This window comes from Talaromyces stipitatus, genomic scaffold, assembly GCF_000003125.1.
Source record: "Talaromyces stipitatus ATCC 10500 scf_1105507295511 genomic scaffold, whole genome shotgun sequence".
NCBI classification, from domain to species: Eukaryota; Fungi; Ascomycota; class Eurotiomycetes; order Eurotiales; family Trichocomaceae; genus Talaromyces; species Talaromyces stipitatus.
This window is the reverse complement of record NW_002990119.1, coordinates 601,112-622,164: the sequence shown is the minus strand read 5'-3', so window position 1 is coordinate 622,164 and position 21,053 is coordinate 601,112. Positions and strand designations below refer to the sequence as shown.

The 21,053-nt window shown below is 47.3% G+C and overlaps 11 protein-coding genes across 11 annotated transcripts, besides 1 other annotated feature; 4 read left to right on the top strand and 7 right to left on the bottom strand.

Annotated features, from left to right (window-relative positions):
• Window positions 1-93: 93 nt before the first annotated feature.
• On the top strand, window positions 94-2,005 carry TSTA_099420 (uncharacterized protein; the record flags this gene model as incomplete). Its single annotated transcript, XM_002485883.1, has 4 exons — window positions 94-346; window positions 404-696; window positions 753-1,362; window positions 1,423-2,005. The coding sequence occupies 4 exons, from the start codon at window positions 94-96 to the stop codon at window positions 1,692-1,694; spliced, it is 1,428 nt and encodes a 475-aa protein (XP_002485928.1). The 3' UTR covers window positions 1,695-2,005.
• On the bottom strand, window positions 1,787-2,115 carry TSTA_099410 (uncharacterized protein; the record flags this gene model as incomplete). Its single annotated transcript, XM_002485882.1, has 2 exons — window positions 1,787-1,936; window positions 2,050-2,115. 2 exons carry the CDS (start codon window positions 2,113-2,115, stop codon window positions 1,787-1,789), a joined length of 216 nt encoding a protein of 71 aa, XP_002485927.1.
• Window positions 2,116-2,748: 633 nt separating this feature from the next.
• Window positions 2,749-4,638, top strand: TSTA_099400 (DUF636 domain protein; the record flags this gene model as incomplete). Its single annotated transcript, XM_002485881.1, has 3 exons — window positions 2,749-2,869; window positions 2,942-3,150; window positions 3,222-4,638. 3 exons carry the CDS (start codon window positions 2,749-2,751, stop codon window positions 3,300-3,302), a joined length of 411 nt encoding a protein of 136 aa, XP_002485926.1. The 3' UTR covers window positions 3,303-4,638.
• Window positions 3,330-3,350: a microsatellite.
• TSTA_099390 (glycosyl transferase, putative) lies at window positions 3,561-6,092 on the bottom strand (the record flags this gene model as incomplete). The annotated part of the gene is made up of 3 exons (XM_002485880.1): window positions 3,561-4,823; window positions 4,870-5,598; window positions 5,646-6,092. 3 exons carry the CDS (start codon window positions 6,090-6,092, stop codon window positions 3,561-3,563), a joined length of 2,439 nt encoding a protein of 812 aa, XP_002485925.1.
• A 1,104-nt stretch (window positions 6,093-7,196) lies between these two features.
• Window positions 7,197-8,520, top strand: TSTA_099380 (uncharacterized protein; the record flags this gene model as incomplete). The annotated part of the gene is made up of 4 exons (XM_002485879.1): window positions 7,197-7,635; window positions 7,681-7,748; window positions 7,797-8,218; window positions 8,268-8,520. Exons 1-4 carry the CDS (start codon window positions 7,299-7,301, stop codon window positions 8,518-8,520), a joined length of 1,080 nt encoding a protein of 359 aa, XP_002485924.1. The 5' UTR covers window positions 7,197-7,298.
• On the bottom strand, window positions 8,268-9,910 carry TSTA_099370 (purine nucleoside permease, putative). Its single transcript, XM_002485878.1, has 2 exons — window positions 9,766-9,910; window positions 8,268-9,714 (listed from the first exon to the last, which is right to left on the bottom strand). The coding sequence occupies exons 1-2, from the start codon at window positions 9,886-9,888 to the stop codon at window positions 8,605-8,607; spliced, it is 1,233 nt and encodes a 410-aa protein (XP_002485923.1). The 5' UTR covers window positions 9,889-9,910; the 3' UTR covers window positions 8,268-8,604.
• A 1,851-nt stretch (window positions 9,911-11,761) lies between these two features.
• Window positions 11,762-12,705, bottom strand: TSTA_099360 (metabolite transport protein, putative; the record flags this gene model as incomplete). Its single annotated transcript, XM_002485877.1, has 4 exons — window positions 11,762-12,010; window positions 12,065-12,285; window positions 12,389-12,407; window positions 12,490-12,705. 4 exons carry the CDS (start codon window positions 12,703-12,705, stop codon window positions 11,762-11,764), a joined length of 705 nt encoding a protein of 234 aa, XP_002485922.1.
• Window positions 12,706-13,487: 782 nt separating this feature from the next.
• On the bottom strand, window positions 13,488-14,676 carry TSTA_099350 (uncharacterized protein; the record flags this gene model as incomplete). Its single annotated transcript, XM_002485876.1, has 4 exons — window positions 13,488-13,660; window positions 13,710-14,146; window positions 14,207-14,422; window positions 14,477-14,676. 4 exons carry the CDS (start codon window positions 14,674-14,676, stop codon window positions 13,488-13,490), a joined length of 1,026 nt encoding a protein of 341 aa, XP_002485921.1.
• Window positions 14,677-15,232: 556 nt separating this feature from the next.
• On the top strand, window positions 15,233-16,621 carry TSTA_099340 (monooxygenase, putative; the record flags this gene model as incomplete). The annotated part of the gene is made up of 2 exons (XM_002485875.1): window positions 15,233-15,289; window positions 15,344-16,621. The coding sequence occupies 2 exons, from the start codon at window positions 15,233-15,235 to the stop codon at window positions 16,619-16,621; spliced, it is 1,335 nt and encodes a 444-aa protein (XP_002485920.1).
• A 408-nt stretch (window positions 16,622-17,029) lies between these two features.
• Window positions 17,030-18,872, bottom strand: TSTA_099330 (uncharacterized protein; the record flags this gene model as incomplete). Its single annotated transcript, XM_002485874.1, has 5 exons — window positions 17,030-17,698; window positions 17,750-18,362; window positions 18,412-18,541; window positions 18,590-18,646; window positions 18,704-18,872. 5 exons carry the CDS (start codon window positions 18,870-18,872, stop codon window positions 17,030-17,032), a joined length of 1,638 nt encoding a protein of 545 aa, XP_002485919.1.
• An 804-nt stretch (window positions 18,873-19,676) lies between these two features.
• On the bottom strand, window positions 19,677-20,836 carry TSTA_099320 (uncharacterized protein; the record flags this gene model as incomplete). Its single annotated transcript, XM_002485873.1, has 3 exons — window positions 19,677-19,809; window positions 19,872-20,498; window positions 20,556-20,836. 3 exons carry the CDS (start codon window positions 20,834-20,836, stop codon window positions 19,677-19,679), a joined length of 1,041 nt encoding a protein of 346 aa, XP_002485918.1.
• Window positions 20,837-21,053: the final 217 nt, after the last annotated feature.

Sequence of the window (21,053 nt, the reverse complement as noted above, 5' to 3'; positions counted from 1 at the left end):
GCATACTTTTTATCAGATATAAGTACAATCGAGCAGACCTCCAAACCCCCAACCTTGGATCATCACCCCCTCCACCAAATTGAAACATCCAAAATGCCCAAACCCTTCCTCCCAGTCCCCAACTCCACCCTCCCCTTCTGGCTCACAGACCGTTCGCCCCTCGACCAAATCCGGTCCACTCCTGATTTGCCCTTGGAATCAGATATAATCATTATCGGCGCTGGATACGCCGGTATAAGTCTTGCTTACCACCTCCTCACCTCGGATCCATCATCATCGTCAGAGGCACCAACAATCACAATCCTAGAAGCGAGGAGTATATGTTCCGGTGCAACGGGGCGGAATGGTACCCCTCCCTCAGCCCCCGTTTTGATAGTTGATTGATGATGATTGATGAAAATAGGCGGCCATGTACGACCAGATACATACAGCCTCATTCCACTGTACATCAACCGCTACGGCCTCGACGCCGCGCGGGAAGTCGCTGAATTCGAACTCTCGCATATCAAAGCTATTCAAGACGTAATCCGTACGGAAGCGATAGACGATTGCGATTTTCTGCTTACGCAGAATATGAATGTATTCCTTGACCAGGAGCGAGGAAACGCGACGAAAGAGGCAATTGAGGCATTGCGAAAGACGGGGTGTGGATTTGTAGATGATATTTTCCAGATTCCTGATAGGGATGCTGAATCTGTACGCCCCTTCCCTCCCCATCCATTCGAGGGGATGATGAGACTGACGTATGGAAGATATCCGGCGTCAAAGGCGCAAAAACAGCCTTCTCATTCACCGCAGGCTCAATATGGCCCTACAAATTCATCATGGGACTTTTGCGTTCTATCCTAAAACACGGAGGTGACAGGGTGAATATCCAGACAACTACACCCGTTACATCCGTAACATCGGACGGATCAATTTGGCATACAATCGCCACGCCTCGTGGAACCGTCAAGGCGAAGAAAGTAGTCTATACCACTAATGCGTATACATTCGGTTTATTACCTGAATACGAGCCCGCCATAATCCCCGCGAAGGGGATGGTAGCTCACATCGTCTCCCCTACTGATGGAAAAGGGAAAAGACCGCCGTTTTTGTCACAAACATACATCCTCCGTCCCGACTCGAGCGACGGCGCAGATTACATGATCGTCCGCCCCGATGGAAGTATCATAATCGGAGGCGCCCACCAGATCCATACATTCCCCGAAAAGGGTCCGGAGGGAAATTCGGAATGGTACGGGAATATAGACGATGCGAGTTTGATTGAATCGACAAAAGATTATTTTGAGGGGTATATGCAGCGGTATTTTGTTGGATGGGAGGATACGGGTGCGGTTGTGGAGGGGTTGTGGACTGGCAGTGAGTGCCCCTCCCCCGGTTCCTCGAATATCAAAAGCAGTAGAATACTGATGAGAAAAGTAATGGGCTACTCGGCCGACTCAGCACCACATATCGGCGCAATCCCCTCACGACCAACCCAGTTCATAGCAGCGGGGTTTAACGGACACGGTATGCCGGTTATATTCCTCTCAACCAAGGGCTTAGCACAGATGATTCTGCACGATAAATCATTCGACGACACCGATCTACCGCGTATATACAAAAGCAGCGCTGAGAGGTTGGATGCCATTAAACGTGGGAGAGAGGGGGGCGATATACTCCAATCCGTAACCGTTTCATCTTCAGAATAGTAGAATAGTAGAATGGAGATAAGATTAATCACTCCTGGCAACAACAACGCCCAACCCCAGTATCAACAAACACAAAAACGCAACCATAAACGTCACAGCGAGCATTGTGCAGCAATGCCGCTGATTTGCGCGTCGTTCTTTGCGTTCGAGGAGGCGGTCGCAGGCTGAGCAGTGGATGTGTCCGTCTCCTTCTTCTTCTCCTTCGGGTTGGCCATGTTGATGCTGATGTAGATGGACTTGGTCTTGTTCGATATCAATAGAGGTATCTTCGTTTTGGGGGACGTTTTGCGGGATGGATATGTACTGTCATGATTAGTTAGCTAGCATTATGACTATGCGATAGGCAGAGACGGACGCCTGATGTATTCCCTGCGAATAGGTCCTCATATGCAGGAGCTGCTTCGCTTGGAATTGTGCCCATTTTTTCCTTCTAGAATGTCGATTGGTATACTAATCGAAAATTCGCAGTTGTGACGAGAAGTTGTTGAGTGATGGTTTTACACTGCTGCCTAATCACATGCACATCTGCCTTGCGCGTCTGCCTTGCAGCCTGAGGCACCACAAACCACCGACCCTCTCCAATATCCAAACAATCGATAGATTGAGCAATAATTGTATACAGATATACCGTATCACATTGCAGTATGACCAATCTCGTTCCTCACACTCAGTCCAGACTGAGTTTATAACTAAGCCAAACCCACAATATTGTAATGACAAATCGCCAGCCCATGCAGTGGATCACCACAATTCCAAATCATCCCTCTCAGCTACACAGCTACACGCAGAAAAAGCCGAATCAGATCGAACGTAAACCAATTCCAAATAGAGTAGTGTTAACTTAGTAAGCACGAATTGGATGAGTAAACCAACCTTAAGGTAAAGCTAGATCCACGACGTCACTGATTTACGTAGGATAGAATACTCCTCATAGCTTTGACCAGGCGAACAGACGAGTATTTATACCTCGACATCCTCGTCTCCAAGGTCCTTTCTTCACCACTCCAGACTCTCAATTCATCCAATCGGACCGGATCAACAAAAGAAAAGAAAAATGACTCTAAAGGGACACTGCCTCTGCGGCGCCGTGACATATACCATCGATGTCGACAAGCCCCTCCTTACGGGCTATGATCATTGCGATGACTGTCAACGCCAAACCGGGTCTTCCTACTGTACGCTTCCGCTTCTCTTCCTCCAACCCCGCCTCCCCGCTCCATTCTCATGCTAATTAATCATTCAAATAGCCCTGGTAGCAGTCGTCCCCAAATCCGCCCTCCAAATCAACGGCCCCACCAAATCCTGGGCCGGCAAAGGCTCCTCCGGTAAAGCCGTGCATCGCATCTTCTGCTCTGAATGCGGTTCACCCATTGCGCACGACCCGGATTCTGCGCCGGAAATCATTGCTATCAAAGCTGGCACTCTGGATAGTGAGATCAAGAAGACTCTCCAACCTGTACGTATCCCCCCAAACTCCCCTCCTTTGGAAAGAATTGGGCGTGGGCTAATGAATGGGTGATGGGGCAGGATACCGAGATCTGGACAGTGGGAAAATTGCCGTTTGTTAAGGAGAGTTTGCCTAATGCGTTTGAGTATATGCCTTCTTAGTTTATCTCTACGATAGGAGAGAAACGGTGAATGAATGAATGAATGAATTCTATTGAGAACGCCGTCGTACATATTATCAAATCTTCCCGCTGCGTATACCGAGTAAATAAATAGAGAAATGAAGTAGACCAAAAAAGAAAGAACGAGACTCCGAAGGAAAGATCGTGATCGAACAAGGCTGACGGTTTACATGAATATAAATGCAAAGAAACGAAGGAAAGAAAATATCGTACAACAAAGATATCCTCGGCAGAAAGATTAAAGGTAAAAAAAAGAATAAACAAACACAAAAATAGTAAAAGCCGTCGCAAATGTATACTCCAATTCAAACCAAGCCTCTTGGCCCGCAAAAGCGATCTTTTTACTTTGAGGCGTTGGATGCGCAACCCCGGTTTTGGGATCGCGTTGGAGTAATTCTTCGCGATCGGGCATTGAGGGTGGATCAATTGCGTATGCGATCGGGGTCCAGAGGGAGGTAATCACAAACAGGAACGTCAATGGAGGCCAGAAGGCGTGGGTGATCAGACAGAGAAAGACGTTTTTGAAGTTGTTGGGATTTTCTTGGAAGAAGCATCGATACGACGAGAGACACACGGCGACGATGGTGAGGTAGACGAATGCGAGATGGAACAGGGCCATGTAATTCATCAATATCGTCCAGAGACGACGCACCATTCCCTTTCGGCGTTTGGGGTCGCGTTCTTCCAGAGCTGATCCCAACGAGCCAGTTGGTTTGAAGGCTTGGGTCTGTCCGCCGAGCCATTTGGGGAGGAAGAAGGATCGGATAATGCACAGGGCGAGATAGGGTGACATCCACATACCGTATCGAGAACCTCGTTGACCGGTGTGGTAGCCGGCGGGAATAAACAAGGCAAACTCGCAGAGACGGTTGCTCATGGTTGATGCAAAACACGCCCAGACGAGCCATTTGAGTTGCTCCATATTAGCGTAAGCAACGAGTGGTCGGCCCCAAATCAGGATGATCGGAATGGCGAAGAGAGACGCCGTTAGCAGAATAGTATACAAACTCAGCGTAGCGTACAGAAAACCTGAGAATCTTTGGGCAAAGGTCATTTGTTTAATGGCATCCCCCCATAGACAAAACTTGAGTTTGAACGCGGTATCGACTGTACCAATAGCCCATCGAGTACGCTGCTTCAAATGACCGCCGTAATCTTCCGGAACGGTACCAAACTGCAACGCCTCGTGGATGTACGCTGTCTTCCATCCTTTGCCCAACATCAAAGTCGAGGTTGCCACATCTTCAGCCAAGGAGCCAAGAGGAAATTGACCGATATCGTCTAGGGCTTCTCGCCGGACGACGTATCCAGACCCAGTACACCAAGCAACGCCAAGAGCGTCCTTGATGGGTTCGATGACATGCACGAAAAAGTCCAAACTTTGTGCCAAGGGATCTGCAGGGGGGCAGTTGTAGAACAGTTGGGGAGGACAGACCAGGGCCATTTTGGGGTCGATCAGTAAGTGAGGGAGAGTCGCGCGCAGCCATTGTTGTTCGGGAATCTATCACATCAGCAAGGGAGCAGACTATCGAAGTGGGGAGACATACCATGTCAGCATCCAGTGCAGCCATAAATTGACCAGCTCCACCAGGCATCAGTCGAGTCTGTTCCAGGCCGTAATTGAGATTACCGGCCTTGAAATGATGCGGAACGCCAGGGATCTTTGTTCGAGCCATGTAGTGAACGTTGGGATAGGTCAGAGCCAACTGACGAACCGACGCTTCGAGGCTAGAAGACTTGGCGTCATCCAAGACGATCACCCGAAACTTATCCATCGGATAATCCTGATCGCACGCCGCATGAACAGTGTCGATAACGACCTCATCATCCTCACCGCAACACGTAATAAAAACATCCACAGTCGGACAGTCGTCTCCTGTAAGTCGCAACTGCGGACGCAATCTCGACTTCAACGCAAACATGGTCCAACAATTATGCAACATAGACGGAATCGCAGTCGCAAGTTCCAACGCAATAAACACCCAGGCACCGGCAAATGTAGAACGCTCCGCCTTTTGAGCGAGAATCACACACGCAATCCGTAAACCCAGATAGAAGATGTAAATCGCCATATTGGCAAACGTCAAAAACGGCACGAAATTATACACCCACCTCCGCCAGCCTTTCCAGATATCAACGTCGTCACGGTCCGCGATTCGCGCAATCGAGCCTTGTTGAACCCAGTCTTTGGCATATAGCGGCGAAGGGGGTTGGTCGACGAGCGCTGTTAGACTTTGATGGCTTTGGAAACTCTGGTTATTCTGATACTGTCGAACCTGTCAGCATTAAATAGTGTAGATTCCACAGACGAGGCTGGACATACGAATGCTGGAGTGGTGGAGCGAGATCCGGCCGGTGTGCTCGACACACTGGCAAAGGAATCGACATGACCACGTCGATTCGTCAAGGGCCATCCTGACTGCCCGCCTGGAGTGCCGAGGGGAGTTCCAACCGGCGAGACAAATTCTTCGGCGGGTTGAAGGCCCGGTCGGACGGGTTTGGGCGGTGATCTCACCATCGACCTGTCGTCGTATCCGCTCATATTCATACTGTTCATGTATGCAGGATCGTTGCCGTGACCATGTCCGTGGTGGAGGACGTCAAATTCGACCATTTCCTCGCCGTATCCGTAGTTTCCGTTTCCATAATAGCCGTTTCCATTTCCATTTCCATTTCCATTTCCATTTCCATTTCCATTTCCATTTCCATTTCCATTATTTCCATAGGGGGAGGTCGATCCCCCGTAGTGACCACTATGATAGCCACTCATGATGGACGCAGTCCGTGTAACGAGTGAATAGTAAGGTGAGCTAGTGATTAATCATCGGACAGTCAGTAGTTAAAACAATAGATATCAGAGAAACGAGTGTAGTTGGAGAAAAAGTCAAACATCGAAGTCAAAGTTGACGTCGTGTGAGCAGAGAGCAGAGAGCAGAAAAGAAAGTGGACTGAGACAGATGAGTCTCAGCCAGGCCCACGGGAGGCTTATCTCTCCTACACGAAATTGATGTATCAGTCAATACACCATTAATCAGATGGGCCAATCAGAATCTGTGTTCTCCTTAATAAGACGTATGACTCCAGACAGCGAGTTTTGGTTGCTGCTGATTGGCTGAGGTAAAATGGTAAGCTTCCGCTTGCAGCCGCGATTGGCCAGTCAGCGTGCTTTATTCTGGGACAGTGCCCCGCCTGTGCCTAATTGAGACTAGGGTGTAAAAATGTTTCACTTCGATCGACGACTATGTAATACTCTTACAGTATTAATATACAGTAGTAACTGTGCTGAGTACATCCTCTGTGGATGCCAAATGGAGAGGAGAGCGGCTAGACAGCATGTCCGACAGATTCATCATCACAGTCTCACGTCTACGGAGTACATATGCACCCCCAACAGTTCGAGTCTGTCCTACACAACTGGCAGACTAGCAGGAATGTCCAATGATGAAAACGGAAGTCTGTGGCTTAGTGGTGGGACGTGTCTCGCCCCTTTTAATTGATCATGCGTAATTACAATACCGATAGCGACGATAACCCCATTTTCCGTCTGCTGATTGGTTCTCCCGGCTTATCCGATACCGTCCGTACCAAACAATACCGATCCGGGCTGCCAGGAACTGGGCTTGGCGGCTCTTTCGCTGAGCCCACTGTGGATAAATACAGAGACAGGCAACAAAAGCAACGAAAATTCTTGCAAGTTGTGAAGTTCCAAATCAATCAAGTTGAATCAAGTGGATCGCGTGAAAATTTGATGCAACGCGACGTGCTGACTGGCCCTTACTTAGTACGGTCATATAATCAGGGGAAACGCTAAGAATAGCTCACCTGATAAGCAGAACCGCCATTCCGTCATTGGCGCCCGCCGTACCTTTCTGTCAGACAAGACTACCATTTGCGTACTCACCACTCTACGGCGTCCTGCGTCCTGGGATTATTCTTCTACCCTTCAGTCGTTATTTGAGTGATCGAGTTCAGTATCATGGCCTTCCGCTGGATTGTCAACGCAGGCCTCATCGCCATCCCCATCGGAAGCACCCTCGGCGTCCTCTTCGGTATCGACGCATCGCGACACGCAGCAGGACAAGCCCCGTTATTCAGTCCTCCCGACGACGGCACTGGTAGCGGTGGTAGTGGTAGTGGTAGTGGTAGCGGCGGTAGCGGTGGTAGCGGAGGAGGCAATATACCTCCCGATAGTACTGGAGGTGGCCATGGCGGATCTCACTCAAACGATACAGAGTTGGGAGTGACTGTGTCAACGTATTGCAGTTTGACATATGGTATTTTGCCGCCGGCGAAGGGGGGATTAAATTATTCGCGTGAGTATTTCGAATGAGTCGGTAGGATAATATTGACGTGCGCAGTGAATCCGAATCAATGGGGTGTTTTGGCTCAGGATGGTCCTGATGCTCCATCCGGCTTATGCATGAATGTACGTTTACCTCAGCGATCTGGGTGATGTGAGGAGCTAACAGCACAGGTAACAACATTCAACAACCAAACATATCCCACCAAAACCTCCGCCCCCGAGTGGACAGTTACATGGAAATACGATATGGGTCCAGAAACCCAACCCGTCCACGCATACCCCAATATCCAAGTGTTGGACGGTCTACCCGTGACGTTATCAGACGTCAAAGCCGTCAACTTCGACATGGCATGGATATACAACTTGGGAAACGAGACCAAACCAACTTCAGATACACCCGAGTTCGACTCGATCTCACTCAACACCAACGTCGCTATCGATATGTTTTTTGACGGCAACGAAACGAATGCAAGCAACAGCTCTCTAGCCGCGTACGAAATCATGGTCTGGTTTGCGCATTACGGTAATGCGGCGCAGGCTATTGGTAACTCGTCTGGTATCGTGGAGAGGAAAATCATCAATCAAACTGAATTGTACGTTTTCTCTTCAACATTAATGATAGAAAAGAACTAACGAATACAGCGACCTATATCACGGCTCACACATTATAGACGGCAAGACGCAAAACGTCTTTACATGGGTGGCATCAGAAAACATAGAGTCGTTCTACGGCGATATATCGCCACTAATCACCGAGCTGACCAGCAAGACCGGCACCGAATATCCCAAGGAAAGCGATTATATGGGATCCTTTGGTTTTGGGACAGAGGCATACTCCGCCAATCAATTCGTCACCTTCCATGTTCCCAGACTTGAAGTAAATATTCAGACTTGATCATGTATTATTATATACTATACAATCACGATACCTAATGATAATAGACGCTGTTTCATTTTTCTTTGCAACCTTGAAATGAATCTACTTCCTCAAAACAACGCCCTTCTTCCTCATAGACCTCATCTTCTTGACTGAAGAACCCCTCTTCGTCAACAATGCACCTCCCTCCTTCAACGCAATCTCCCTCCCAGGCCCAAAGTTAGGGTTTCCACCCAGCGTACCAAAGATATCCCCAATATAATTATCCGGCTTAACGCCACATTTGAATGTTTCTTCCCACTCGTTCAAAATCCCCTGCACAACATGCACACCAGCCCTGTAGATGTTTTGGATGGCAATCTCAAATCCATCCTGATTCGCATACAGGATATGATACGCGGCATCCTCCCCAGGATAAGGACGGTCAAAATCCGACGCCGTACGCATAACAATTATCCGCGCAAAATCAACTTTTTTGTGTAGTGCGGCTCGCGTAAGGACTTCCAAGGTCGCATTATCTTCCTGCGCAGTACTGCAATACGTCCCTGTACCGTTGGTGAAGATCCTCGTCGTATTATCGAATGCCTCACTGAGCAAATTACCAGTATAATAAACGTCCGACGTGGCAACGTCACATTCTACCACAGAAGGCGGCTTTGCGCCTGCTTGATAAATATTCACGCCTTCACCTTGCAGGTATTGTGCGCGATAACTGGCTGCTTGAGCGGAATCAGTCAAATTCCCCTTTCGAGCGAATGCGACCGCTTTGGAGCGTAGGTTGACGTTTACTTCGAATACCTCGGTGCCGTAGATACTTTCCGGGTATTGGTTTGGTCCGTACGAGCCCTGAGCCCAGTATCCCGTTGACCAGTTGGAGGGTATTTCCCGCGCGTCAAGTTCGTACTGTAGTGCGACCTGGATCGCGTAACGGGCAAATGTTACGGATCCGGTTGTTGCGACTTCTGGGTTGATGCCGGCAATTCCACCGATGAAGAAATATGTGGATGTTAAATCGAATTTGTCGCTAAAGGCGACAGATGATATAGTAGTGGCGGCGTTGATTTCGCTCTCGCCGGTGATCAATTGGCATATTTCGTGGTTCTCGGTGCAGTGGACGTGTGGGAAGAGAGGAGAGAGGCCTGGGATGCTGATGTTGTGTGCTAGGAGGTTGAATTCGGGGATCCCCCACCATACTTCTGCTTCGGGGGCGAACTGTCTCTATGTCAATTGATGTGCAGAGCTAAGAAATTAAGGTGGATGTACCATTGAGATGATAAACACCTTCGGAGCAGGCTTTTCGCAGTCACACCGTTCATCTACAGGTGCTGCCCCGATGAGGGTGGGCACAATGGCCAGACCGGCTAGGAGGTGCTTCAATGCGAGCATTTTGATATTTCCAATGTACACTGACACTGCAATTCTACAAAGAACGTACCTACTATCATTATATACACCCGCCATGAGAGAAACATTCCGAAGCTATCCTACAATAATTCCTTATCGGGCAACCAGCACGCCTATCACTTTGAAATCTACACTAAATTTGTTAGTTATTTCTTAGCTGCTACGCCATAGTCAGTGCGTATCTCGACCGTCCAGGAACAACAACGAGATAAGAATACGAGTCGATGAACGAAGGATTCTGGAAGAGTGACTGATGTGGAAGGTCCTTGTTCCTTAGTACGACGTCGGAATTCACCGATCGAAAGCTCGTCTGTTTAATCAATTCGTTATCTTGATTGATTAATTGTGGAGGAACTAGGTTAGGGCAATGATTCACGGAGGGAAAGCTTCTTCTTATTGCCTGGCCTCCGGCTACTCTCCAGCTCGAATTGTCTACACCTATCTTGTGCAGTGATGCTCGCGTGCATGATGATAATCGATCTGACATCACATTTTACGCGATCAGTACTACTATCTACTTACCTAGTAATTATCTAGACAAAATCCGGCGCATAAACGACCTGTCCGTCTCCACAGTTACATACAGTATCCATCGCCAACGGAGAGTCGGAGCACGTAGCGCTATTTTGAACTAGACGATTGCGTAGTTATATTTGTGTGACGCTCGCTTGCGTTGGAATTGAAGATTATTTGAGCATAATCCTAAATCAATTACAGCTTTGATTTCGGTTTGGTCTGTTTTGCTTCTTGATGTGAGTATTTGTGTTGATGGGGAGAGTTGCATGATATGCACATCGCTGGGGCTATGAGTGATGACTCGGTCTCGATCGAGTTGTTCGCCATAGGCCCAGAATGCAGTTCATCCTCTCGTCGAAGCTGGCGCAACCTTCAGAGCGTCTTGGCAAATTCTACATGAATACTCCGTACAACGCCCTATATAGTGCCATCTTCTCAGGGATCAATTCCGCTCCGAACGGACGCAACTTCTTGTCCTTAAATTGCCGAATCTTTGCGAGGTATGTAATATCAGCCCTGGAGCACCATCTATAGAATAATACAAAAAATGATACAAGTATAATAGTAGGAGTACACTATCAAAGAGACGTTGCGTCGAGAATGTTTTGAAATAGTAACAATTACAAGTGAAAAATCACTAGGCAAAGCCACGAGTCGAGTGCACAACTGCAGCCCTCAAGCCCGCAAACACAGTTTCCTAAGAATGTTACCGAACCAATAAAGGCGCTGCGCAGCTGCAGTATTGACCTTGAGGCTGAAGCATGGATTATTTGACACCCATGTTGCTCGTGTCATAACCCTCCTATTCCAAGTAAAGTCTGAATCGGAAATCTTCGTCTTCTAGGGTTTCGGGATGCCACGCCAACGTTGGTAAGCTTACGACTGAATGATAAGGGGCTAAACTCACATCCGGAATCAGAAACATAATAACCAATGCACCAATTACGGAGAATGCGCTGCCAGTCAAGAATAGCACCTGCCGTCCCTTGTTGTATCCTCATAGGAATTATAAGCAATAGTAAGCACAGTCGTGCCAATTGCCGACCCAGCCTTCCCAACAGCAGCCGCAAACCCAAGAAATGACCTCGAAGTGGCGTCGTAAACGAGTCCGATGCCACCAAGAAGTTACAATCACCGGGCTCAACAGACAAAAAGCTTTGGAAAAACCCATATAGCACAACAAACAGGGAGAACACATGGCTGAGAGGGTATCGCGCTCCGCTAATGATAAACCCAAAGACACACATAATCGACCAGCCAACGACATAAGTCTGCGGCCGTCCGATCCGATCCGTGAGCCAGCCACCGAAGATTGCTCCGGGAATGACAAAGGAGTTGATCAGCACGCTCCATCCACACTCTTGGGTAAGGTCGGTTGCTTGCTGAATCCGCTGACCAGCGTAGGAGCAAGGGGGTTGAAGGGATACACGACAAAGTCGTATAGAAACCAAGCCATAGAACCGCCCAGCAAGAGGCGCCAATAGTTCCTTAGTGCGAGTATATACAAAACTTTGTGCTGGATCGCGTGTTTGGTATACAGCGTCGAATTGAGTAGACGCATGCGGAAGAAAAAGATAGTCAATGGGAACTTTTCGGTCAATTAGCGGTGGATTAGTGTAGGTACAGGGGTTAGAAGACTAACAATGATGCCAATGCCAAAGCATATTCTCCAGATTTCGTCGCTAGCTTTGTTATTGTACGCGGCAATAACGATCAACGGCACGATACTCGAAAATGTAAATCCGGCAACGATGGCCAGGTTGGTCGAGACAGCTACCAAACACCCCCTGCGTTTCTGTAAGGACTCTCCTCCATTGTCGGCGGATTCCAGGGCTTGAGCCGTATAAACTGTGTATTGACCGCCTCGGAATAATTAGCTTTGAACTTTTAAAATCTTGGGTGAGAGATAAAGCTACCTACTCCAACGCCTGCAATGTCTCGAGATATAATGATCATCATAGCATACCAGTGACAGTTTTTTTTTGCTAAAAGCTGTGGAAATAGCAATACCCTGAAAGTCACGTCAATCGTCAATTCAGGAGGGTATGGAAAGATATCTATACATACCAGAACAAGGAAAAGGGTTGTCAAGATAATCCCCACGCGTCGCCCGAACCGATCAATACACAGTCCAAATAGGATCATGCCAACAACTTCTCTCACTAAGATGGAATTCGATAGACGGCTTTGGATACTACTTGTGAGAACTCTTGGATGTCTGTCAATAGGAGTCAGCATGTGAATCTTGCCTGGCTTGGAAGCGGCTCTTACAGCTTTTGCCATGATAGTTTCCATATACCTAATGATTTGCACACTGTAACCGTCTGAGATAAGGGCAACACCTTGGACCAAAATATTCCAAGAAGAAATTATTCATGTATAACTAAGGGCACTAAATGCCTGTAGGACCGACATGAGCACGCCACGACAGCCTTTCCTGAGCCAGATGGTTCCGTGAAGGTGGTTGAGTTTTCGACTTCACCATTGAGTCTATTGTACCAGCCCTTCGATATATGGTATCAACAGATCGAGAGCACAGACATTGAGATCCATTCTCATCCGTTTGGAAACTCCAAGTTTGGCGTCTTAACGTTTGACACTTCGGTTACCGATCATCTGACTGTCAAATTTGAGCTTATCGTTGATGGTAAAAGTGCTTAGAATTATACATGGACGATCTAAACTGGAAATTGTGTGTGCTGAATGTTCAGTACTACCTGTAATAGGTTAGGATCAGGTTCTAATGGGAACATTGTCTTCTCGTCATAATATTGTCTTCGAAATACCTTTACAACGATAAAGAAGTGGGAAGAAAGTGTACATATACAGGTCCTATCCGAAAGACCGGGCTGTAACAAGTTTTGTGAATCCCTTACTAGAATATTAGTGGGAGTGTATACTATTCAAGATTAAACATTATTGTGACTTAGTTAAGGGGGTGGTTTATTGCGGCTTAAGAAAGGGGCCCGGTTGGCTGTGTTGAAGATAGGAAAAACCTACACTTCACTTTAATGAAAAAAAAATTGAGACGCAGGTTTGAACTTGAATACAAGATTGTGAAAGGACTAAGCAGACTCCTTAATATAAGGAATACCGGTAAGCGTAAACGTCCGCTCGTTCAAGACAGGATCCTGCACAGGTCCAGTACGATTCTTGGGACACAGCTTCCCATCTCTCATCGCATCATTATTTGGCGCAACATGTCTTGCATTTGGCCAGTGGGTCGTTCCCAGGCGTTCTATGCTCGTTAGTCTATCCACAAGAAAACAAGGGGAGAGGGGACATACTTTCAAAGGCGTCCTTCTTCCTTATCAAATCTTCCTGAGAAACATCCTTCACAGGCATATAACACGTATAAACCGCCAACCGATCTTGCTTCATGGTCGGCGGAACATTATAATGCGGCGTCCTCGAATCCCAAACAATCAAATCCCCCGGTTCGGCGCATACTTTTTCCCACTTCAAGCCGTGATCGGATAGCCATTTCATCCCTCTGTCGGTGAAGCCATACCATTCAGATGTCCAGGCGGGAATACGTGGCTCATCGGCCATTTCCCGATGGAATTGTTCTGACAAGACATGTCCACCCTTGCAGACGATAAGGCCGCCGTCATTGGGACCGCAGGGGTTCAGATTTACAAGGCCCTGGAGACAACGGAAGCCGGGTTTGGAGGGGTCTTGGTCTTGATGAGGCCAGGGTTTGTTTGCGGGAAGGTCTTCGCGGCTTTCTGCAGTCAGCATTTCCGTCTAAATAATATGTTTGAACTCTCGCGTGGGCGAATACTTTGCAAATCCAACATTGACCACATCGAACGAAACAATCAGATCATCATCTGCATAAACCTTGGCAAATGCATCGATAACACCAGGCTCGCCCCGAATATCCCATACCCACTGTTCATGGGTAACCCCATAGTTGAGTATCATCCCCTTTTCATTGATGACGGGCAACATGTCCCGTTTGACAGTAGAAGGATCATCACGTTTGAATCCGAGGCCACTTATCTACTATTAGACCTTGACCATGAATGGCAGAGATGTAGAGGAAGCAGACAAATCTTCAATATAACTCCAAAAAGCATCCGCGTATTTATCAGCTCGATCACGCGGAATCGCGCCTTTGATAACTGCGTATCCGTCTCGGTTGAGCTGATCACGAAAGTCATTGTAGTTTGTCGGCTGCCCATCGAGATCCATCGGCCCATTTTGGCCCTGAAGGGTTATTGTTTGGCTTTCTGTTGCTGTAGCGAACATATTGTATTGTTGATATTCCCAAGGTTGATTGAAGTAGCACTTGGCTTGGTGATGAAGGATGAATTTTGACTTCCGTTTAAATGCTCGAGTCCTAACTATTCTTCGAGGCGTAGAATGTATGATCCCAGTCATCAGACATCGTCTTTGATCGCTTCATTATCCGTCTCATAGTACACGTGCCGTTCGGAGGCGGTTCGGTCATCCTCCTCGGGGCTTGATTAGGGTTCACATCGGAGCTTTAGCGGCCGAGTTGATGTTCGGATAAGCTCCGCCTTCAGTATAGACTTATAGTTAAGCCTTGTCATCTTTAATGAGCTATATGGAGCTTTCCCCGCATTAAGGCCATGGGGCGAGAGCAAGGACGTGGTGAATGAAGTCGGAAAGTGGAGTGGAGGCCTCGGGAGAACAATTTCCATAATAGCAGAGATCTCGGGAGGTGGAGGAATAGGAGACAGGTGTCATAGCACGGAATGAAGATATTGCGACATCCATCTTCCTGGAGAATCAAAGTAGTAGACGAATCGTTGCACTCTTCAGTGACCGTTCTAAATTCATCATGGCCAGCGCATTTAGAATCATCATCGTAGGAGGCGGCATAGCAGGCCTGGCTACAGTAAACCCTGCCCCTACGTATCCTTGACTACGATGATTCTAATCTTAGGAATAGGCTATTGCCCTCCGATCGTTAAACCGCAAAATTATTGTCCTTGAACAATCCTCTTTCAACCGCGAAATCGGCGCCACCATCTCCCTCCAACCGAACGCCTCCAAAATCGTCGAAAGGACATGGGATCTATCCAGACTCCTTCACGAAAAGGGCTCGATGATGGATGAAGGATTTCAAGTCTATAGCCTGGATGGAGAGCTGCAGTTCCGTATTCCGCTTTCGACAACGGAGAAATATGGTGCGGAGCGTATGCTGTATCATCGTGTTGATTTACATGATGCGCTGAAAGAGCGGGCGACGTCAGACAAGTGGCCAGGTGAACCGGCTCAATTGCATGTTTCGAGTCGTGTTACGCATTGTGATTGTGAAGACGGAGTTGTGTATACAGAATCTGGGCAGACGTTTCAATCCGATCTGATCATTGGTGCGGATGGAATCAAGAGTGTCGTTCGTGATTCAATCCTGGGGACAAAAGTACCTGCTTTACGCACAGGGCATTCAGCATATAGAATGATTCTCCCTGTCTATAAGCTCCTAACAGAATGCAAGGCATTTTGTGACGTAGTCGACCCTACAGCTTCATATACGACCATGATAATGGCCCACAACAGAAGAATGATCATGGGCCCGGCCCGAAATGGATCGGTATACAGTATCGTTGCCATGGTTCCAGACGAAGGAATAAATGAAGATGCCTCAAATACGAGTTGGACGACACACGGGGATATTAAAAAGATGCGAGAAACTTTTGCCGACTTTCCTGAATGGGCGCGTAGCCCCTTGTCGTTGGTTGCAGATGGTGAAGTTGGGCTCTGGCAACTCCGTGATATTGATCCGTTACCAACTTGGACGAAAGGACGAGCTATACTCGTTGGTGACGCGGGACATGCAATGTTACCAACTCAGGGTCAGGGCGCGAGTCAGGCTATTGAAGATGCGGAAGCCGTTGGTGCATTTTACGCCGATATTGCTAGCACTATTGCCGGAAAGAAGGCTCCTTCCTTCGAGCAGATAAAAACCATCAATGAAAAGATCTTTGCGTGCCGGTATCAGCGAGCTACGACTATCCAGCAGTATAGTCGACAAGCTGCTAAGCCAGCTACGGAGGAAGAAAGTGCAAAGATTAAGATGAGTCCGAGTGAGTTTATGGATTATAATTGTAATTATAATGGAGCTTTGGAGTGGGCTAGAGAACAGGAAAAGAACCAGGAGAAAGACGTAGAGGTGAGTGTTATCGGGAGAGAGGTGAAGGCTGGGGCACAGGAGGTATCTGTTTAGATTCATACTTGATATTATACTTTCAATCATTTCATTAGTAGAGTATTTGACAGCGGTTTAAATTCAATCTTACATTAATTGCTTACCGTGGTGTTCGACCTGGTTAAATGAAGAATTATGGATATCTGCCAACTAGAGTAAAAGTTATGCCTGCGCACTAGATGGTAGCTATATAACGGATTTACAGACCGGAGAAGCTGTATACCGGTGGATCTTTCTTTAATGTAGATAAAGAATACCTAAATTAAAGAATTGGTAAACAAGGTATATCGATTATGCCTTGATTCGACCTACGTATCCGTAGGAAGTTGAAACTCTCTCGAACTTTATCTCATTCGAGAAACGTGTAAGGTGTACACTAGACACCAGGGATATTCCAACTATAACACATGCCTAAAGATATGCAAGTCAATCCCTTGCAAACCGCCCAGTTACATGACGAATCTTCTTCCCCCAAATATAAATCGGAATACCCAGAACTCCCAAAGCAGCCGTCAGTGCACCAAAAGTGCCAAAAGCCCCATCGTATCCATGGCTAGCAATAAACGGAGCAGTTCCATAACTCGTTCCAAACGAAATAATGCCTCTAAAAGCACATACGATAACCAACAATGGGCCTGCGCGTGCTGGATAGCTGTCCAACAGGTAGGTAATAGCAGCGATATTTGCACCTACAAAAGTAAAATAGTATGCTGCGACGGCCCACACGTAGACAAACCAATGATACTTTTCCGGATGGGATCCTCCTTGACCATATAGAACAGAAGTAAAAGTTCCGATGATCATAGGGATAATCAACGGAATCAAGCGTACTTCAGGCTCGTGTAGGCCGCCATTTCGTTTTGCCATGCGCTTGATGAGCCAGTCTGAACCTTGTCCTAGGAGTGGTAGTGCCACTAAAGCAGTCGCTATCTGGCCAATGTTGGCGTATGATGCGCTCTTATTAGGCCAGTTATATGGCGGAGCGGTGATGATGGCACCATAAGTCGTTCCGATGGCCACGTTGGTTCCGAGGGTAAGACCATTGACCAGGAGTGCCCAGATGACGTTTGGGAAGAGGAGAAGTTCTCCAGTTTGCTGTGAAGTCGTGTCAATAAATGTTTATAGCCCGGAAATTGGGGCGATTACCTTGAGGACAATCCAAGTTGCAGCCCAATCAGGGGTTCCTTTCCATAAGCGCAGGTCCGACCTCCACGTGCGTGGAGAATAGTTGACATAATCCAATGGAGGCCGATTCATGCAAACTTGTACCTCCCTTTTAACGGATGCTCCCTCAAGATTATCCGTTGTGGAGTCATCTGTGGAAGAAGAACTTCCCTCCTGATATGATGACAATGGCCGGTCATACTTGGTTTCAGGCAAGAAGAAGAATGTTATAATAAGCTGGATACCACTCAGTATAGCACCTAAACCATACCACCACTGCGGTGTGATGGCGCCGGCAATAGGACTAGCGAAAAGCACCCAGATGCATGTCAAGATGGCTTGGAACGCTAACTGGACGGTAATTGCTGTACTGCGTTCGTGCAAAAAGAATATCTCCTGAGAAACCATAGGCACGACCGACTCGCTTTGTCCTGCTGCAAGTCCGAGAACCATTCGGCATGCGAGTTGCCATTCATAGGTTTTGGCAACAGCGCAAAGAGCTGCAGAAATCACTAGGATAACTGTTGAGCCAAGGAATACGATGCGTCTGCCTACTCCGATCGCAAGCGGCATGCCGACGATGTTACCAATTCCCCTGTCATAATCAGATACCAGGCTAACACCTATAGGCTTTCACAACATACATAAAAAGTGATGGGTAAGTCATCAACATGGTTATATCGTTGTAGTCTTTACCAGCTGCAGCATACTGAGGGATGTAGAAGCCCAAAAGGCCACCAAATCCGGAAACAAGAGACAGACCGAGCGTTGAGACTGGCAGAAATTAGTAATTGTTCAGACAGGAGATCCGGGATGACCCACAAACAGAGATGACAGCAAGAATGACACATTTCTGCCACATGGGTAGGTTCAATGGATCTGCAAGCGCATTGAGCATGCCATTTCACATATCAGAATAGGCAAGGTTATACTAACCTTGAGGATCTGCTGTCGGTGTCGGAATATAGACAAGTTCCCCTTCAGTCAACTTCACTGTACCCATCGTATGCACCTGAGCTACCTCCACCTCGGTGCCCATGGAGGGGTCTGCTTCCTCAACATGGAGTGAAGACAGTTTGTCAGAAGTTCGCTTGGTGTCTGCCATATTTGACTCTGATCTGGGTCAAGTGCAAGTGAAATTGTATCAATATAAGGACGGCTGCGAGAAACTTGATAGTTTCCCGCCAATACTGATATAGTCTTGGAGTCTTGACACCACTATATCAACATGAAGAGGTCAAAGACTAGCTCTATATATGTTAATAGCTCTGATATAGTTAAATCTCCATGGTGGACAACTCTGTAAAGCGTCGGCGCGCCTCATGTACGCAGTCATAAATATCCATTGCACACAAAATGGTCCCGAAAGCTTCTCCACGACGGGAGGGAAATAGACCTGGGGTAATGGGAACAAAGTCATGGAGGAAAGCCCGAGCGTTACGGGGCTGCTGAACCATGGGTTGGCTCCGACCACTGTCCGGAGGATTATTCGGTGGCTAGTAAGCAAGCCCCGAGAATTTTGTGAAGCGTTCCCCCGCAGTATTCAAATCTGAGCAGAGCGAACCCCACAGGGCAGAAGTCATACATTTTTTGATGTTGGGGAAGTACTCCCGGTGAGCCCGATCCAATAACGGATTCCTTTTGAATAACTACGTAGTCGATGTAGTTAGATCATCACCAAAAGTCCTGTGCATTAAGTAAGTAACCAGAGTGTTGGTAATGTTACAATCAAGCTCGCTCTATCTCGAGGAGAATATTCGCAGCATGCACAGTCTGCGCCCCAGAACAATACAAATATTTTGAGAGAATAGACAAAAATAAGCCACGAAGACACGAAAGTAATCGTTCTTGATTTATTCTCAGCTAAGATAGATACAGTGGATACTTGGGCTTTCCCATGTGTTTGATCTCAGGCATACGCATCCACTCCAGCCAACTGCAGCAAACGGTCCGTAATCTCAGGCTTTTCAAATGGCTCTGTACGATACTTAGGGCACACTTTGCCGTTTCTCATAGGTTTCTCAGCTGACGGCCGAATATTACTATAATCCAAATTAGCTATTGCTCTGGTTTATACCTAGGTATAAAAGGGCCATCAACATACCAATGTGGCCAGTGTGTTGTACCGAGCCAGTTTTCAAAACATTGCTTTTTCAATTCCAATGCTTCTTCGGTTGCGAATCGTCGAGGTGTCATGCAAATGTACTGAACGTGTCGTATCTGATCACCTTGAGGTAACTCGGCGTAATGAATGGTGCGAGAGTCCCACAGAACAAAATCGCCAGGATCCATGTTGATCTTGACTAGTTCGCAACCACGCTCCTCAAACCATTTGAGGTCATCCTTATGGAACAGGAAGAGGTCCTGGTACTTCAGCTCCGGTGGAGGAGCGTCTTCATGTAGATATGACTCTCGATCCTGGGAAAAGTATTCATCGAATAATTTGGCAGAACCTTTCATCAAGACCAGACCTCCGTCCTTGGGGCCATTTGGCGCAAAGTTCAATAGTCCTTGCACAGCTTGCATTCCCTTGCGAGCTTGGTTTTGGTCACAGTGTGGCCAGGGAGTCCATGTAAGATCTTTTCGTCGGGGTAAGGAGATATTCAGGCCATCGAACGATGAAATCAGTTCCTTTGTCTCCCATAATTTCTCGAATATCTCGATAACAGCAGGCTCCATGCGGGCTTCCCATGCCATCTTTTCGTGCGGTGCCGCGTATGCGTAGTACATTCTAGGAAAGTTTAATGGTGTTGATTCACCGGTGATTCTTTCTAGGGCAATAACTCACCCTCCCTTGAAGTTGACTGGCAAGTGCTCAGCTGTCCATGTCCTCTCATCCTTTTGATCAAATCCCAAGTCAAACTTATAAAGCCATTCAATCTGCTTGTTGCAGTAATACTTGGCCTTTTCAGGGCTGATGACATTCTTGATCACGACACAACCATTTTCGTGAAATTCATCGCGCCAATCTCCGTAGACTCGAGGCTCGAAGTGGACGAGATCTTCGGATTCGCGCAAGGATTTCTGCAAAGCGGCCTTTGCCTGAATCTCAGTTTCCTTGAGGGACATTTTGATAAGTACTTGAAATGTGTGGTTTGAGAGTTTTTCAAAAGCGAAGAAGACTTGTAGGCTCATCAGACGAAAGGAAACTTGAATACTAGAAGTAAATAACTAATGGATATCAAAACAACAACGCTCCCCCGCTTATTGATTGAGAAATGGGTTTCGGCGATACTTGATATTTTATTAGCGGCCGAGCCCTCGGAGGACTAACGCCCGAGAGCTT

Bases quoted from the DNA above. Each gene is read 5' to 3' on its own strand.
- TSTA_099370 (XM_002485878.1), bottom strand. From the start codon at position 9,888: ATGCTCGCATTGAAGCACCTCCTAGCCGGTCTGGCCATTGTGCCCACC. The intron at 9,715-9,765 runs GTACATCCACCT...ACATAGAGACAG, and splicing joins AGGTGTTTATCATCTCAATG to TTCGCCCCCGAAGCAGAAGT.